Raw genomic sequence first — 17,728 nt, 5'->3', positions numbered from 1 at the left:
TTATGACAGTATCAGGGGGCCAGCTTTTCTTTATTTCCACAGAGCAAGACTACCTAATACAAGCTCTAATTTAGGAAACTTAAACACAGCCTCTTCTGTGTCAAGTTTCAAGGGAGAAAAAGGTGCAAACTTTCAAGAGATTTCATGTTCCTAGTCTAAGTCCCCATAGACTGGATCTAGAACAAATAGTAAACTGAAGAAAAGACTTAGCACTGAAAACTTCAGCCATGATAAATATTCTCACTTGAAATTGTGAAGTCTTTCAAAGAGACACTTCTGTGTTTGGACAGATGTTCACAAAATTGTCTAAATTTACAAAAATGCTTCATCTTCATTTCAAAAGTTAAAATTACTTTTAAAAAGCTGCTCATCCCTTTAATGAAATACGCCAGTCTAGAAGCAAATATAGCATCAGTGCCTCTTGAGAACTCCCTCTAGTTGTTTCATTTTTTAATGTTTACATTATTATGTTATACATCAAAGAATCCCAGGACAGAATAATCCTTGAATAGACAGTTTACTTCTCCAGCAAGGAGAAATCACATGAAGGACAGGAAGACAAGCCTAATCTACAATCCCAATTATATTAATGTACCATCTAGTTAGAACAATCTGTGATGACGGGAATGCAATTCAGTACACCAGAAGCATAATTCTCTGTTAGGAAGCTATAAATCACATTTTAAGCACCACTGAATAGACTGAGCAGTCACACACTGAATAGAAAAGGTCTCTGTGATTGTTTACTACCAGACAGATGCCTACCACTTACATTTGCTACACCCAGCCGAGCAATCTGGTACACTGAGGCAGTAGGATCATGCTTATCATCCAACCTGAGTTAAGTCAAGCATGACGAGAGCACATGAAACACTGTCTCTTTAGCCATTAAAATTACTAGAAATACCATTTGGTCAACATTTATATAGACATTTAAATGCAAGATGCATGATGCTAAAGCATATGGAACTATTTTTTACCATGGGGAAAAATTAAAAATAAATCATGTGCACACATTTTTTAAAGGTCTGAGTGCCTCTGCTTTGCTTATTTGTGTACAAGGCATACAAAACAGTCACACAAAAGATGCTGGCAAAGCACTCAAACTTTCACCTTAACAAAACATATCAAATAGAAGGGAAAATCTATCTCCACATGGACTAATGAACAAAAGTTACTTGAGTTCAAAGGGCAGGCTAGCTAGAGCATTTTGTACCAAACCTCCCCAAGCCATAACCAGGTTTCCACAATAAGACCAGGAAATAACTGAGTGTTTGTATCTACACATCGTATACAGCTATCTTAACAAGATGACACAGATGATTTTGCTGGAAACGCGTTCATAAAGCTTACTACTCAAATCTTAAGAATTCACTTGGCCCAGAAAAACCTGAAATTTTTGGAGCAGTCATCACAAACTTTGCTTTTAAATTGCTGGCAGTAATACATAAATAGGAGGTGCTTTTGATTATCAGCAATTTGAATGGAAATGTGAAACTAGAAGCATTCTACCTTCTAAATTCCTTATGTCAATATTATGTCCACTACCTTTGATTTAATTTATTTTGCAGAGTTACTGTACTGAGCGTCTTTGGCTCATTTGTAAAAAATTATGGGAATGATCTGACAGCAGTTTAAGGAAATTACCCCACACCAGGCAAGGAGCCCTTGCTCAATTTAATTTTTAAAGGGAAAAATGAGATCAAAGTAAGACTAAATTTCCTTGGAAACATGAGGAAAGTTCCAGAGATATTACTAACATTCCCAGGCCAAGGGAGTTGTTTCTGTGGTGGATATAGCAACGGCAATTTGGCTGATTATCTCTGCAACAGTTTCAGTAAACAAATCCAATTTCATGCAGATTGTTCACTCATATTTACTATGACAAATGTTTTCAGTCTATTAGTTTTGATTAAACAAATCTGTTTTCAAGAACTGCCTAGAAACCTACCAAATGCTTCCATCAAAAGGACAGTATAGTTTCTTTTCTTGTTTTCAGTGTGAAAATTTTCTTGCACCAAATGTTTCTGCAAAGTTGTAGCAGGCCTGGTTTTCCCCAGTCAGTGAAACAAACACCAGGAAAAGGCAGTACAAAATTAGCTAAACAAATGCAAAATTATTAAATGAATATAGAAGGAAAGATGTATGAGTACCAGTGTGTGATACATATATATATACATAAACATATATATAAAGATAGGTATGTATATATAAAAAATTAGAAGTACTGTTTAACTTTAATTAATAGGAAACAGTTTTAAATAATAGGTTTAAATAACAGGCAACAGTTCTACAATGCAGCATTTGAATATACAATTTGAAAATATAAATTCAAAAATTCAATGCAGAGGGTGTAAAATTTGGGAAATTTTAAGAAAACTGAAGGTACCAGCTTATAATTTTGAGGAAAAGCATTAGGAAAAAGAAAAAGGTTTTTTGTGATGAACACAAAGGGTACTTCAAGTTGACTGCTCTTCCTTTGCTTCAAAGCAAGGTCCGCCTGTAGCAGGGAAAAAAAACCTAGTTTGTGGGCTCAAAATTACCAACTGATCAAAGCTCACAAAGTAACACTTAGAATACAAAGTTTCTTCTGCCCTGAATAAATTTGCATAATTGGCAGAATTCAGATTGGCTCAGTTATACAAACAGACATGTACTCTTCTGATGCATTTCATCACCTAGCTTCATACTGACAGTGATGGAATAAAAGCGTATGTGTCCAAAATTAACTGTGTACTAACATTTCCTTCAGACTGAATTTTAACCCCTTCTCTCTCTGGAACTTCATTTCCACTAGCAGAGGAAATGTTCTTCTCATAATAATTCAGTATCAGTAGCGTGCTGTAAGAATTACTTCGGTTTAATTCAAACTTCACATCATTTTCCTTGGGACATGGGATCAATTATGAATAATTCACTTAACAGTACCTTATTAAAGGCACATGATATAATATATACTGCACTGTAGTAAAATGTGATGCCAACAGTCAGGTGAGATACAGATTAGATTTTAAAGTAGAATATCAAGTTATATGAAACATGTTCACGCATTCTGTTAAGGCCACTAGGCAATTAGGAGAAATTTTATCTTATTTCTCCAGGACTGAGGGAAAAAACATTTTTCTTTAACTTGGGCTAATAGTACTTAGTTTTACAGTGCATACATTTTTAGCAGAAATCCATCAAAGCAAGAAAAAAAAAAATAGCACAGTTCTAACAAAGTAAGTCACAAAACCACAGCACTTTGTTCAATTTTTTAAGCTCAACTTGAAAATACATGGAAAATTTAATTTTTAGATTGGCATATTAAAAGAATCACTGAAAAACCTAGTATTTCAGTGATATGTATTGTACAAAACATCATTAGCTTGGCTCTGCAAGCCACATTTTGTGCAATTCACATGCTTTTTCTATGTTACATTTACCTGTTATAGTAATGCATGCAGTAAAGCACAAAGTCATTATATTTTTAGTATCTTGGTTTATTTTTTTATGGTTTTGCTAGACATGTTATCAATGCATAGTTAGAAACATCAGTGAATTTACAATGCACATGAAATCCTAGTAAGGAATTATTGGGCAATTCGCCTGTGGCAGGCAGGTCTTGGGTGAGGAGGTGTACCAGGATGCTCTGCCTGGATGGCAGTAAAACAGCTGGAATAATTCCCTGTTTGCAAAGCTGTCAGTGGTGAATGGAGGAGGGGATTGTCCTGGTGCTTTTAGTGCTGAAGATGCTGAAACCAGCCTGACTCATCAATCCTAGAGTTAAACACTCCTGATAGAAAGGTGAACCTGTGGCAGATCTGATAAAGTACCAGAAAAAGCAACAAACAACTGGTACTACTACTACTAACTTATCTGAAGATGCTGAGCTGACACCACTGGCCTGGAAACACAGGGCCCACTCCCACTTTTTAATGAGTGGGAAGAGTCTTCCAACAATCCCCTTTCTGGAGATTCCTTCCTTGAGTTGGGATTTGCCTCAAGGTTACCCCTCAAAGCTGAGAGAAAGAGATTTGCCCACAGTCATCAGTATGGGTGAGTAAAATCAATCTCTACTTCACAATTTCTTTTGCTACCGTTGATATGATTGCTTCAATAATGCTTCAAAAATAGTGAAGTAACTAGACTAGCAGTTATAGCTATCTATTCTGTGTAGTAAATTGTTACCTGAATAATGCAGTAATTAATTATTCTGTTACCTGGAATAATGCAGTAAATAATTCTGATTAAGACCTTTTAGTCTCATCATTATCATAGTAAGTTATAACCCTAATAATCACCCTAATTTATTTTTATATAAGTTCCTCTGGTTTGTCATCCTTAATCCTATGGGACAAAGCCGTGAAAGGTACAACAATGCCTAATTAATCCATTAACATAAACCACTGAGAGGGTCCGGGGCTAAGGCTGGATCCAGTTGCACCCAGAAGCCTCTAAGAGGAGTTCAGAAAGCAAGAGTGTCCTGTCTGTGCCTCGTGACTCAAAAGGGGGGCTTCTCTATAATCTCTGTAGCTTCCACTCTGCCCACGACACACAGGCTGAAACAAACACCTGACTTCCCCCTTGCACCCTACCCTGGCTACCCACAAATTACAGCAGTACATGCCATGTGTCAGATTGATGGTCTCAGTGAAAGCTGCCCAAATATCAGGCTGAGGTGTGAGACTGCCATGTCTGTCTGGAGGGAGAGAAGTCACTGTACAAAGTACTTGCTACTTTCCTTAAGATGTGTCTGTGTGGGGTTCACCTGTGGTAGAACTGGTATAAGAACATGGCCAGAAAACAATGGTGTCTCAAAATACAGCTCAAAGTTATTGTTAAAGCTCACACAGAAATATCTAGACATAAAGAGAATTAAAATATGTACTTTTAAACTACTGAATATGTACCCATTAACAGGTCCTTAAACGTAGCTAGAACACTACAGTGCTGATCTTAAGGACTGTGGGTAGACATACAGTTACCAGAAACACTATGGCTACAGTCTGAAAGTGAGAAAGTGTAATTCTACACCTTGCTCCTATGTACATTTCCCTTTGCAAAAAATCTGGATAAAGCACAAAATTATACAAACTTTATATCATGAAACAAGAATACAGAAAATTTTCTACACAGGTTTCAGTGTTCACCCCTTGCACAAAATTTATTCATTATTGGCATTTCATAGCCTGTACTTATTTAAAATACAGGACAGAAGTAAATGAATGAGCAATGCTCCTCTAGTAAACCATCATGCCTTTTGGATGAAAACCAATTTTGATCTGAAGCTCTAAAGCAAGACACTTCTTATGCTGTTTCTGGAAAACTCTGTCGACACTTCTTATGCTGTTTCTGGAAAACTCTAAAGGACAGAAATCCACTGCATAAGATAACCCTCTAAGGAATATTTTGCTCTTCCAATCTTCTTTCCAACAAAGAAACCTTTTATTCATTTTATAATAAAGGCTAGACAGGCCCACTGTACTATCAGGCAAGTTTGCATTGGCATACATTTCTAACATGACAAACAGACAGGACAGGGACTATTCTTTTGGTGCAAAGACACATTTTAAAGAAGCGCAACACTTTCCATGATTAGCATAGAGTGCTGCAAAGAGCCTTACGGCCTTACGGATTCTGCAGCCACAGAAAAAGCTTCTGGTACGCATTATGACAGGCATCCCATTCAATAATTTTTTTTAAACTTTATTCTAATATACATTTAATAATGTAAATGTACACATCACGTAAACCTTTACACCCCTTGGTAACCTAAGTTAAACACATGCTACCTTATACATGCAGTTCCATAAAAATGATCCCCTTTGACAGCTATTCATCACAAGCTGGAGTAGTTAAGGCCCCATCTCTTTAATGGGCAGTGAATAAAAAATTTAAAAATTATTAGTAGACATTCTCAGCTTGTACATCATAAACTACACAAGTCTAGACAGTCTTGTCTAGTTAGACAAGACCAGACAACTTTTAATTTGAGACTCTTTCTGAGAGATGTCTATAAATGAAAACTGAATAGTCCATAGTGCAAATTACTACCTCATAAACTGCAGCATAATAACACTTTTCTTTATGGATCTTCTTTATGAGGAAATTTGTATTTCTGTAGTATAATAATAATAACAGTAATAATAATAATGCATTTTATTTTACACTTATGAGGATTATATTGCACTTAATGGAAAATGCTTTAATGAGTAGTAATGTCTTTAAGCAAACCTGTGTTACAAGCAATTTTTATTTTCTTGTGTCTCCCTGAATCTTCACACAATTCTTAAATATTTACTAAAATTCCCTGGTTTCAAATCAAACGGTATTAATAATTAGTGTATTTTTAAAAATTAAACAAATTGGCCAACACACCATAATACCACTACCAATCTGTCTACTCCTTTCTAATTTTGAGGCTAGTAATTATTTATTTAATAAATTTAGTACCAAACAACTACAGGGAGATGCAGAATTTAGTAAAACACCCTGTGATTACAGGTTGAAAGAGGTGTGGATAGACAGTGAGAAATAGAGGTGGTGTTTCTTTTAAAATGGTTGAATGCAAAAATCCAGCAGGACTCTTAACATATTAATAAATTAGAAAGACTAACAGGGATTTTTTTAGAATTGCCATACACTATTAAATCCTCAATAATACCTAGCATTTATATAGAACTTCACATTTTTAAAGTGCTATACAAATACTATCTGGATGAAATGTATTCTCCAGAGGCAGAATACAAATCCAAAATGAATGGTGATCAAATGAATGGCATCATAACAGTAAAATGTAATGTAATTACTACAGAGAGAAACTAAGTACTTTATAATCAGCTTGCTATGCATGAACTATCATGGAAGACCCACACATTGTACAAGGGAAATGAACAGATATAAAATTATTATCAGTCATTAAATAGGTTCTGTGACCACAAGGAACTGACACAAGAGCTGTAATTGGTTCCACAACCTTAAAATGCCCAATTCAGAAGGTGTAGGAAACACAAGGAAACCCTTCAGTGACAGACAGGCAGGTTATTTCAAGCGCTTGCACAAACCACCTTTAAAAGCCATTATTCCTATACGTCAATGCGGATTCCATGTTTTATGGACATTAATTCTCTAGTGCCCGTTAAATACATAATAAATGAACAGAGATGAGGTAAAGATGCTGTAATTGCCACATACAGCCAATACGGCAAGGGAGGAGTTTTTCCAAACGGGCAGATCCAGAGGCCATGACGAATCCCGTCACGGACATGATGAGAAGTCCAGGATATGAACAACATCCAGGGAAGAAAGCACCATGAGTCTTTAAGCCTGAAAAGCTGCATGATAAACTTTAATGTCAGAGCCACCACAGGAATCACAGTAGAACAATGAAGAAGTGGTCTCCGTGGAAGAGTCAGAGCAGCCTGCAGAAGAGAAAAATATTACTGCCAATGGCTACAACTGTGACTAGAGAAGAAAAGTTCCATAAGTATTTACAGGTGCATTGTCAGATGACTAAGTGGAAGCAGAAAGAAAAACATACTGTTCTTTTTCATTGCAATAACTTAAAGCCAATTTTATGCATTAGAGTTGTGTGCTGCCCTGTCTCTACTGTATAACATGAATCATGCATCCTACTAAGTACTATCATCAGCAAAACAGGGAGGGAGAGGGATGAGGAATCCTGTTTGTCACACAGTCAAGTGGAACACAGGAACTTGTATAATCTGCTGCACTGATTATATGTATTTAATTTCAAGACAATTAAAAGGAAAACAACCATGCAATACTCTTGAAATATTTAGTATGTTTTACTTGAAATAAATCATGTGCTTTAATGGCATTTACTCCTAAAAATACATCCTGTATTTTACTACAGTTGTCACCTAAAGCTGGTTTCTTGCGCAGTGTTTAAAACACCAAAATAATTTTCAATAGAACAAGAATATGAACAAAGTTACATGTATTTTGACCTTGAGACAGTATTCTTCATGGACAGGCAAAACAAAGTTCATAAACAAAGATCTGAAACATTTGTGACTGGGATTTTTGTATCAACAACTTGTTTAACAATAACTCAGTTGAAAGCCTGATATTTGGTTTAAAAAGGTGAATGTCTGGTTATTGAGATTAGATTTAGCCATTTTAAGAAGTGATAATGTCAGTTTAATATATATGTCTTAGAAGATATTCTGTGGGTGTACTCAGTAGCAACAGCTACAACCATCACCCCAAATTCAAACACAATAAAAAAACTGTAATGGTATTTTGGATTACTATTTGACAAATAAGCAGATTCTCGCATCTGTAAGCATTCAGAAACCCTGTAACAAGGCTCCAGACATGTAAAGCAACAGTGTATCTTTGCTGTGTTGAACACATCCTTCACTGCAGGTAGTGCAGAAGGGAAACAAAGCATCTCTAACCTATTCATTGTTTAGTTGTGTTAATCCTTGCAGGATTCAACAGCAAGAGGGACTGGCAGTGAGACTCTGGAAAAGGTTCATCAAGCTCATGCATAATTTAGATAACTGCATGGAACACTACTTTCCCTGCAAGGAAACTTTGAGGTAGCCTTAACCAGTTTATTAACTGATTAGAGATGGGAAGTTACAGACTACCTTGAAATATAACAGCTCATGCTTTAAACCATAGCCAACCTTAAAAGGCCTGCAGAAAGCTTTGTTCTATTAGCTTCCCACCACACGCTTTTCCGTGACTCTTGATCAGGCAATGGGATTCAAAAGCTCACAAACTGTCTCAACAATTTTTAACTCTAATATTGTGGACCCGATTTCTTTAAGTTGGAGCAAAAGATGTATTTTCTTCAACTTTGGTTCAGTTTCATACAGCAGACTGTTCATGGATTAAGGCAGAAAAATCTTGTGATGGTGAAATTGTTTATCACCTGCCTTACAAAGAGTCCAATTTTTGTTACTGTCAACAAAAGGCTCAAAAGTACATACTAACTTAATTTTGGAAAAACTTGAATAGTGGTATGTTTCCGCAGATAATCTGGCCTCTATTTCTGCACTTTGGAAAAAAAAGAGTAACAAAGTCTAAATTAGTCTTTTCCCTCTGGCCTATTATGGTTTAAGCACCAACAGCACGCAGTGAATAAGGAAAATTTTAATGATACATGTACACAGTTTATCAGTATAGGTGCCAAGGTGATGCTTAAATTCTTTGCACGTAAATTTCAGATGGCAGGATTGTTCATATAGCAAACCTGAGTGTTCAGTGTCAGCAAGAGAAAGTCCTATTCTGCAACTGCAGTACAGCCATCAAGCTTCTGATATGCTGTTGCCCAAGGTCTGAGAGAACAGCGTGTGTCCTCTTTTACATTTTGTGACTAAAGGAACACTTACATCCTTGAGTTGGCAAGCCCTGGAGACAGACAGGTAGCTCTGTTTGCTAACAGAAGCTGCTATACTCTTTTTTCTCCTAACAGGCAAACTTGTTTGCCTTTAGAAAGCACCAGATCTTAAAAAAAACCCCAAAACCACAAAAAACAAACAAACAAAAAAAACCCAAAAAACCAAACCAACAACAAAGAACAAAGACAAACAAACAAAAAAAACCCCAAAAACAAAACAAACAAACAAACAAACAAAATAAATAAAAAAAAAAACAACAAAAAAACCCCCTCTGCAAAACACAAAAAACCCCCTCTTTTCTGCCTCAGACCTCCTGGAAAAAAGTTGCCAACAGAATTTATTTACAAATGACCTTTTCCATTTACCTACATATGCAATCAGATGCAAGATCATCTTGCAGTTGCTGCTCCTCCAGCCTCTCTCACTACAATGAGCAGCTGGAGACAGGATACAATAATTGCATGCAGGAGAACCCATGCAAATTATCTGCTTTAATGCTCATGGTAACACCATGGATGTTATGTAATAACAGATGCTCCCTCACTGATATTCTGCGGTCAGCCCTCTTCAGGCTTCACAAACCTGAAGTCTTTAGTTCATAGTAACATATTCAATGCAACGTATAGTAGTAATATTAACAGTATAGTAACATATTCAACACTACATCAATTTGCTTGTGCAAAGCTTATTCTCTAGTTCCAGAAATGCTCCTGTACAGCCCAGGTCAGTCATGGGTGACATATTTCCCAGCAGTGCCAGTGTTATGTATGTTTGCCACCCACTGCATGTTCTACACTTACAAAATTTGGTGACTCTTTAGCACAAGACAGCAATTTCTGCATGTCTGTTCTGCAACATGAGTGTCTGGTGGAGCCTGAGAGCAGCCCATCATGTCATACCAGTGCTCCTGACTGACAACAGGCTGCAGGAACTACCACCTTCGGAATAATCAGTGAGACAGGCTCTCCTGTACTTGTGTGCACAGTAAAAATCACATGGAGCACAAAGAACTACAAATTCCAAGTAGTGGAGTCACTGTAGACCTCATCCTCATTGCAAAAATAATGTGGGCAAAAGGTCAGATCACATGGTACTTGGTACACAAGTATTTATCAGAGCAAACATACAAACACCACAGGTGACTATTTACCCTGAATACTGCAGAAAAATAATGATGACCATGAAAAACAGACCAATGGCCAAACAATCCAAGTGCTGCATGGCGTCAGCAGGAACAGAAGTAGGTGACTAGAGTAGTGTGAAGGTAGCAATTGGAGGTAGAAGGCAGTACCGCCTTGTGCTGCACAGAAAGGTTACTCCAGAAAAAACAACTCGTCATCAGATTTAAAAGTGATGATGATGAGCTTTATTGGTGATTGTGTGCAGTAACGTGAAATATACTATTGGTACTAATTAGTAATAGTGGTGTGATTGGTTAATTAGACTTATTAATTTATTAGTTACTTAGCAATGTGTTGCAAAAGCAGTAAACTTGTTAGTGTCTTAAAGCACTTACTCTCAACCATGCAATTTAAAGACAAAGAATGGGACTGTAACTACAAAATATGCAGTAAAAAAGTATCCCATGAAGTGATAAATTATATAGGTGACAGCCTGAAATTATGCCAAGAAACTGACAGGCACATCATATAAAGCCAAGGAAAAAAAAAAATTACATATTACAATCTGACCTAGCAGGCCAGACAGCACACAGAAGAAAAGTTTATGGGGATTATGTTACATCACAAACCAAAGGGACTCTGATGGCACTGTAAGAAGACAAAACCTGTAAGAGATTATAATTCCTTTTTTTAAGGACAGAAGCATTGTACTTTTCTGCCATTGAAAGGAATTAAACTACAGTATTTGGCTCAAATAAAGTCTCACCTAAAATACTACTCATGGTTTTGGACAGGACCCTTTAGATGTAATTTAGGCAAAAAAGCAATATATAGGAGAGGAGAAAAATAGTATGAGGTTTAGAAAACAAAAATTTGTTTCATTAAGATTTTTTTTGAAAGTTATTTAGTTGAGAAGATAGTCTTTGCAAAGCATAAGGGCTTTGCAAGTTGTAATGATGCTTTTACTCTAAGAGTCAAGAGATCTACACTGGATTATTTCCTTTATTAGCCAAGTTAACATATGGAAAGCAAATGAGTTGGTAGGCAAATCACTCTGAAAAAGTCTTTGGGCATCTTGTCTTCTCCTTACCTCAGCTAAATACATTTGCCTACAAAAAGGGCTACGATTCCACCTGCAATGTTTTGTGTTTCTGATTCGAAAAATATTTTGAGGGAGATCACAGAAATCAGCATTCTTCTGCAAAAACAAACCTTAAAGACAAGAGAAGTAAATCTAACTGTCATCAACAATTAGAAAATTAACTGCTATCTGCTTGGGAACTGTGCTAAAACAACAGAGGAAGAAATTAGGTCATAAAATTACAAAAATTTACTTGGTTTCACATAGTTGGGATAGGCTAGGCTACACAAACATTCCCCATCAAGAAAGGTTTAAGTATATTTAACCTCGCCTTACTACCAAGTGGCAAGTCACCTCCCAATTCCATAACACAATTCAACAGTCAACTTCTCAAACTGACATCAATGAAGTGTGACATCTAGTGGTCGTAATTAAGAAAAATACTAGTAATAATCTCAAATGCATGAAAAAGCAGCAATAAAATTTTTATACTTCCTAATAGCTAGCCATTTATTTACTTGCATTCAATGATTTTAAAATAAGAAAAAATAGATGAGACTAATTAGAGATTTAAATTCTATTCCATATTATTATTCAGTAATAACATTATGTGATCCATTAATCAACCAAGATAACTTTCCTTTTCTTCACAGTTTTGTAATTGCACAGCATTTCTACATGCAAGAAGTACAGAAAAGAGGAGAACAAGGGACTACTTATGGAAGAATGATGCCAGGCACCAGGACATGCTGGAGCCTGACTGTCCATGCAGCAAGATGGTGGTCAGTGGTATCCTGGACTGCACTGGGAATGTGGCCAGTAGGCTGAGGGAACCAATTCTTCCCTTTCCCCTCAGCACTGGTAAAGCCAAGAGGGGAAAACTGACCAAAAGCAGAAATAAGAGGATTCTTTTCTCTACAATAAATAGCAATACTGTACATAAACAAAAACTATTTTTCCATTAGAAGTCTGATTTTTACATCTCAACTAAAAGCAGTATTTGCCTCTTGCACTTAGCTGTCACTTAAATATTTTTTAAAAATTGGTAAACCATTGTTCTTCTTTACTTACATGAATATAAAAAAACAGGGGTTCCTTCCTTCCTCCCTCCCTGCCTGCCTTTTACCTATTTTCCTATGAACAGTTAGCTATTCCCTATGAGCTTAATAGTACTATGAGCAAACTAGAGGAGGAAAACTACTGGAAAAGAGTGCCATAATCTGGTAGTACTAATGCTATTGAGAAACTCTGTCCCAACAAGCAGCTCAAGCAGTTCTGCAAATACATGATGATGCATTCTCTGCTTAACAGGAGCCAATTCACCTTTTTACATTTATTAATAAGCTGATGCTTGCTTACCTACTATTTTTTTTTCTTTTTTCTCCAACTAACTATATGTAAATGTAACTCAAACTGCCTTTTTAAAGGTGACAGCTAACATATAGCTTGTTCATGGAAGAAATATTTAGGGCTGGCTAAAACAAATGTACTACCCATAATGACTGAATTAAATTAAACAGAAGGTCTATCATTTACGTTTCAGATATTTCTACCCCATATTTCAGATACTTCAAACCTTTACTGTAAAGAAGGGTGGAATAATCCACTTCATCCACAAAAGTGTGCAAGGCAGCACTTAACTCCTTAAGCTGGATAACAAAGCAGCTATGTGATACATGTAGAATAGCATGTACATATGCAAAACTCTTTTTTTCCTTTCTAAGTAGCAGAAACTGAACACTACATGTAACATATTTTTATGGCTTTAAAAATTGTAACAACTACATAAAAACATAATTCCTGTACAGCTATGAAATGTATTTAATTAAATTATCAATGGAACTTTTTTTGTCTAGGACATGGTAGAAGAACAGTAATGTAAACAGTGATAAATTAACAAATTACTGATTTATTGGCTTACCTTTAATGACAGAGATCCAGCAAGAAAGAAGTGGTCCACATCAATGACAGAGGCAAGGAAGCCAGCCAGGGTGACCTCAGTGAAGTCACTTTTCTTCCTGAGTCCAACCACTATTGCCCAGGACCACATCCCCAGTATACCATGCACTGCATTATCAGATAAGGCTCGGAGCCAGTCATTTTGCTGAATGAAGGAAAACTGCAGGAGTCTGTCTGCTACAAAGCAGAATATCCCCAAACCTAGACTGGAAAGAACTGACGCTGTGCTGAAAGTCTGGAGAAGAGCGTGGGCCTTTTCAGTCTCAGATGCCATGACAAGAACCATGTCGCAGCACACAAAATGTCATCAGGACACACACTGTGCATTGTCCTTTGTATCGTCAGTTCTTCTGCAAATGTCAGAGATCAGAAAGGAAACTATTAAACAAATAAAATCCATGTGCACAAAACATTTGTCACCACAGCTACAACTGGGCATTAAGACCCCAATTTCACTGTTTGCATTTAACATTGCAAGGGAATTTTTATTTCAATTAGTTTATTGACTAGAACACTATAGGTTTGAATTAAAACACTGGGCCTATTTTAATTTGAACCAGCACAAGTAACATGGAGAGCTCTAATTCTACTTACTGAAATCTTAAGTATTCCAAAATAATCTGAAACATCTCTGTGATAATACACTGTTTCAAGATTCCTTCTTACCTTAAATACATTATTTAATCCAATTAAATACTTTACACAATAGCAACAAAAGAAGATTCAGTTTGGAAGATTCTTACTGATGCTCAAAATCCCAGCTTTCTCTATAAAACAACTGTTAAAACTGAGATTGAGATTTCCATCTATAATCCAAACCACTGCTTTAATTTACATTCTTTGTTAACATATGTGGCACTCCCCCGGTACCCTTTCCTGAGTAACGCCTTGTTTAATTTGGAGACTGGAATGCAGAACAAACCTTACAAAAACCAAACCCACTAAAATATCTTCATTTTTTATAATGAACACAGAGACAACAACCACTTAGTCAAGCAAAGTAATCAAAATCATCTCTTGAGAGAGGAAAACTACCTAAGCTTTTCCTCAGCATGTGCTCCAGCAGAGAAGTTGGCTGTTACTTTTAGGACTTACCTACTGTCTGCCACCTTATCTTCATAACTCCTCTTTTTGCAAGTGAAGTTCTAACTGTCCAAGCTGTTATGCAAGTCTTTTTGGGAAGCTATACAGACAGACCACAGTTTTAAAGCCTACATCCTGCCTAAAAATGGATACTTCCCATCAGTTCACCATTTTTGTGCAATACATTAAATCTTGACAACCCTTCTTTGTTAGGTAAATTCTTATTCTGAAGGGCCTTTTTGAGTGTATTAGACTTCCTAAGCTGACACATAACAATTTATGATTTTAAACATACTACAAATCCCACAAGATATAGATGTTTGTTCCAGATTATTTACATGCCTGCCTGTTGTAGAATTATCCACAAGACAGAACTACTGGCACTCTCTGTAGGAAAAGAAAAAGCCCACTGAATCATTTATATAGAAAACATTTTAAAAAGTAAAAGAGAAGAAAGCATGAATAATACATGGACTTTGCACAGAGATAAAAAAAGCGGGTCAAGTTTGGACTTGGTTAACCATGACTGTACCTCTTCTGAATGAATGTGTAGACACAAAGTATTTCCTGAAACTATGGAAGTGCTGTCTTCTGGTGGGCAACCTTATGGTACACAGGACATTGCTGAATAAATTCCATGTTAAAGAAAAAAATGGTACTCTCTTCACAAATGTTTATTCTGTATGGCCATCCTGTCAGATTGGATTTTATTTAAAATTACCACAAAGGTTGTGTAAGAATCCAATCTGTGTAGAGGTGATGTAGCAACATACCTTTAAAAAGCTCACCAGTAATCAGAATCAAACTTCCCCCGGGACTAGAAGAACATTTTTTTTTCCACTGCACGTGCCTTACTTCAGTAGACAATATCTATGGTCTATGTCTCAGTGTTGAGCCTCTGTGCTTTCTGAATCCAGCCTGCCCAGTCCAGTGCAGGAAATACCAAACACCACTTGTTCCATCCTAAATAAAAACAAACCAGGCACCTGTAAATACCAATATTAAGCAAAACAGCATACATGAAATATGAACAACAGTAAAAAAATCCAGAAAGAATAAACATATATTTAATTAATTTATATATATAACTGAGGTAAAAGCAACTTCAGCTAAGCTTTGAAGCTCTGTAAAAGAAAGCAGAAAAAAACATAAACCAAGAGAAGAGCAGAAATAAAACCTGAACATGACAGGAACTAAAAAATAATAAAACACAAAACCAAAAACAAGTCCAGTCTTCACATAACTGCATTTCAACAGATAGAGCAATCCATTTTCATGGATTTCTTCTTGTGTCTAGAAGATTCCCACCTAATGAAACGTTTCTTGAGTCCCATCCAGGGATGTCTCTTTAAATTCCACCCCATCACTTAGTGACCCTGGAACAGATAAAGGGGGACCTAAAAATTCATATAGCAACAGGGGTCTGCATCAGTTCTGTGTTAGGCTTACGCTCGTGCTATGGGTGGTATTATCAGGTGTTCCTTGAGCCAGAATAAAGAACAGGAAACAAAACTGGCTTCAGGTTGACCACAGTCAAGAGCCATGTCCAACTGCTCTTTTTAAATCATCTGTTTCAGCTTCCTTTTGAGACAAAAATGAGTGCTGCCTATGTAAAAATCAACTCACATTCCCAGGTACAACAGAATTTCCCAAAATTATTCTGCAGATCAAGAAGGAAATCAGACCACAAAAAGCAAAACTCTAGTCAACCAAAATAACATCTGAAATTATAAATATTAATGTACAACTAGAACATTTTTTCTCCCTGAAAAATGATGCTTTTCAGGGTCTTTACAAAATATCACAATAAAGTGTGGATTTTCCAGCCTATAAATCTCAGAAAGCAGTTGTGTAGTTTACATTCTTCCTAAAACAGAAAAGTGGGGAATAATTCACACGAAAATGTTTATAGACCTCTGTGTGGTCAGTACAGTTAACATCCTGAAGGGAAGTTCTAGGTTGGTTTTACATATAACAGCTGATAGAGTAACCCAGCTTTGAGCTGTTGTTTCTCATGACATTTTTACATGGGATAAAGCACTGAGCATAATCTCCATCTATAGTCTCAAAATAGAATTTTGTAGATATGCTTACTTTAATTTAAGGAAATTACCAAAATAATTTTGATGAACACTCAATTAACACTGTAAATTACTGTCACAAGCAGTTATTTAGATCAAAACTGTAAATACACTTTTGGGAAAACAGCTAAGAGGCTATGGTGTACGATCAAAACAAAAATCAAATGGCTAAAATTATCACTTAGAAATATTGCTGTGCATAATTTTTGGCCCAGTTTTGCATGACGCTATCAGATACGTGAATACATAGAGGAATTTAATGCATGAAGTTACAGAATCACAGAATCAATTACCTTGGGCAAGACATCTGAGATCATCTAGTCCAACTTACAACCAAACTACACCCTGCCAACTAACAGAATCATGCATTCTACTCAAGAAGTAAAAAGACTTGCAATTCTTACAATTCCATAATCTCCTAAACCCCTCCTTACTCGATATGGGATGTTAATTTATGTTAAAAACTGCATGAAGTAGAATTAAGACACCAGCCCAAACCTTCAGCATACAATCTCGTGGAAAAGGAGATCCCAGCCTAAGCCTGTGAATAATTGACAGTGGCAGCATTTTTGGGTCAGGGATTTTCAACACAATATTGGAGTAATCATGCAAATATTTTTGGGGCAGATAATTACAATGCATTATTGCAGTGATCTAGCAAGTATCTTTAGACCAGATATAACGCATTTTTGGGGCTGGAGAGGGCAAAAGCCCAGAAGGAAGCGGTAGGATTTTACCAAGATGCTGAAGAACAAACAAAATTAAGCCGAGCAGGAAATTAACCCGGAAACCCGAGACCAGCAGGAGCGTGAGGCGAGGCGCGGGCCTCGGGGCGCCGCAGCCTCCGCCGCCCGCCGCGCCCGCCCCGGAGCCCACCTGGAGCGCGGCCGCCGCCATCCGCCCTTCACCCCATGGGGCTCGGCCAGCCCGATCCCGGCCGGAGCGGGCTGGGAAGCCCGGAGGCAGCGGGCTGGAAAGCGCCCCAGGGAGGCGGTCAGGAAGCATGCGTGGCCGCGGAGCAGGCTGGGACCCGGGCCCGCCTCCTCT

General features: G+C 37.0%; 1 protein-coding gene across 4 annotated transcripts; it reads right to left on the bottom strand.

Annotated features, from left to right (window-relative positions):
• Positions 1-2,147: 2,147 nt before the first annotated feature.
• On the bottom strand, positions 2,148-17,711 carry TMEM267 (transmembrane protein 267). 4 transcript variants are annotated; one of them, XM_050987042.1, is made up of 4 exons: positions 17,558-17,711; positions 15,374-15,563; positions 13,480-13,895; positions 2,148-7,403 (listed from the first exon to the last, which is right to left on the bottom strand). In XM_050987042.1, exons 3-4 carry the CDS (start codon positions 13,801-13,803, stop codon positions 7,068-7,070), a joined length of 660 nt encoding a protein of 219 aa, XP_050842999.1. In that variant the 5' UTR covers positions 13,804-13,895; positions 15,374-15,563; positions 17,558-17,711; the 3' UTR covers positions 2,148-7,067. The 4 variants fall into 4 exon arrangements, with proteins under 4 accessions (XP_050842999.1, XP_050842997.1, XP_050843000.1 ...); XM_050987040.1 differs by having other exon boundaries at positions 13,480-13,867; XM_050987043.1 differs by having other exon boundaries at positions 13,480-13,867; positions 15,451-15,563.
• Between the last annotated feature and the right edge of the window lie 17 nt (positions 17,712-17,728).

Source organism: Serinus canaria, chromosome Z (genome assembly GCF_022539315.1).
Source record: "Serinus canaria isolate serCan28SL12 chromosome Z, serCan2020, whole genome shotgun sequence".
NCBI lineage: Eukaryota > Metazoa > Chordata > Aves > Passeriformes > Fringillidae > Serinus > Serinus canaria.
This window is presented reverse-complemented; position numbering and strand designations above follow the sequence as displayed.

What these genes read in the sequence shown, in the direction of transcription:
- TMEM267 (XM_050987042.1), bottom strand. Translation starts at nt 13,803, where the DNA reads ATGGTTCTTGTCATGGCATCTGAGACTGAAAAGGCCCACGCTCTTCTC. An exon ending in CTGGATCTCTGTCATTAAAG is followed by an intron (nt 7,404 to 13,479) that starts GTAAGCCAATAA and finishes TCTCTTCTGCAG; the next exon opens with GCTGCTCTGACTCTTCCACG.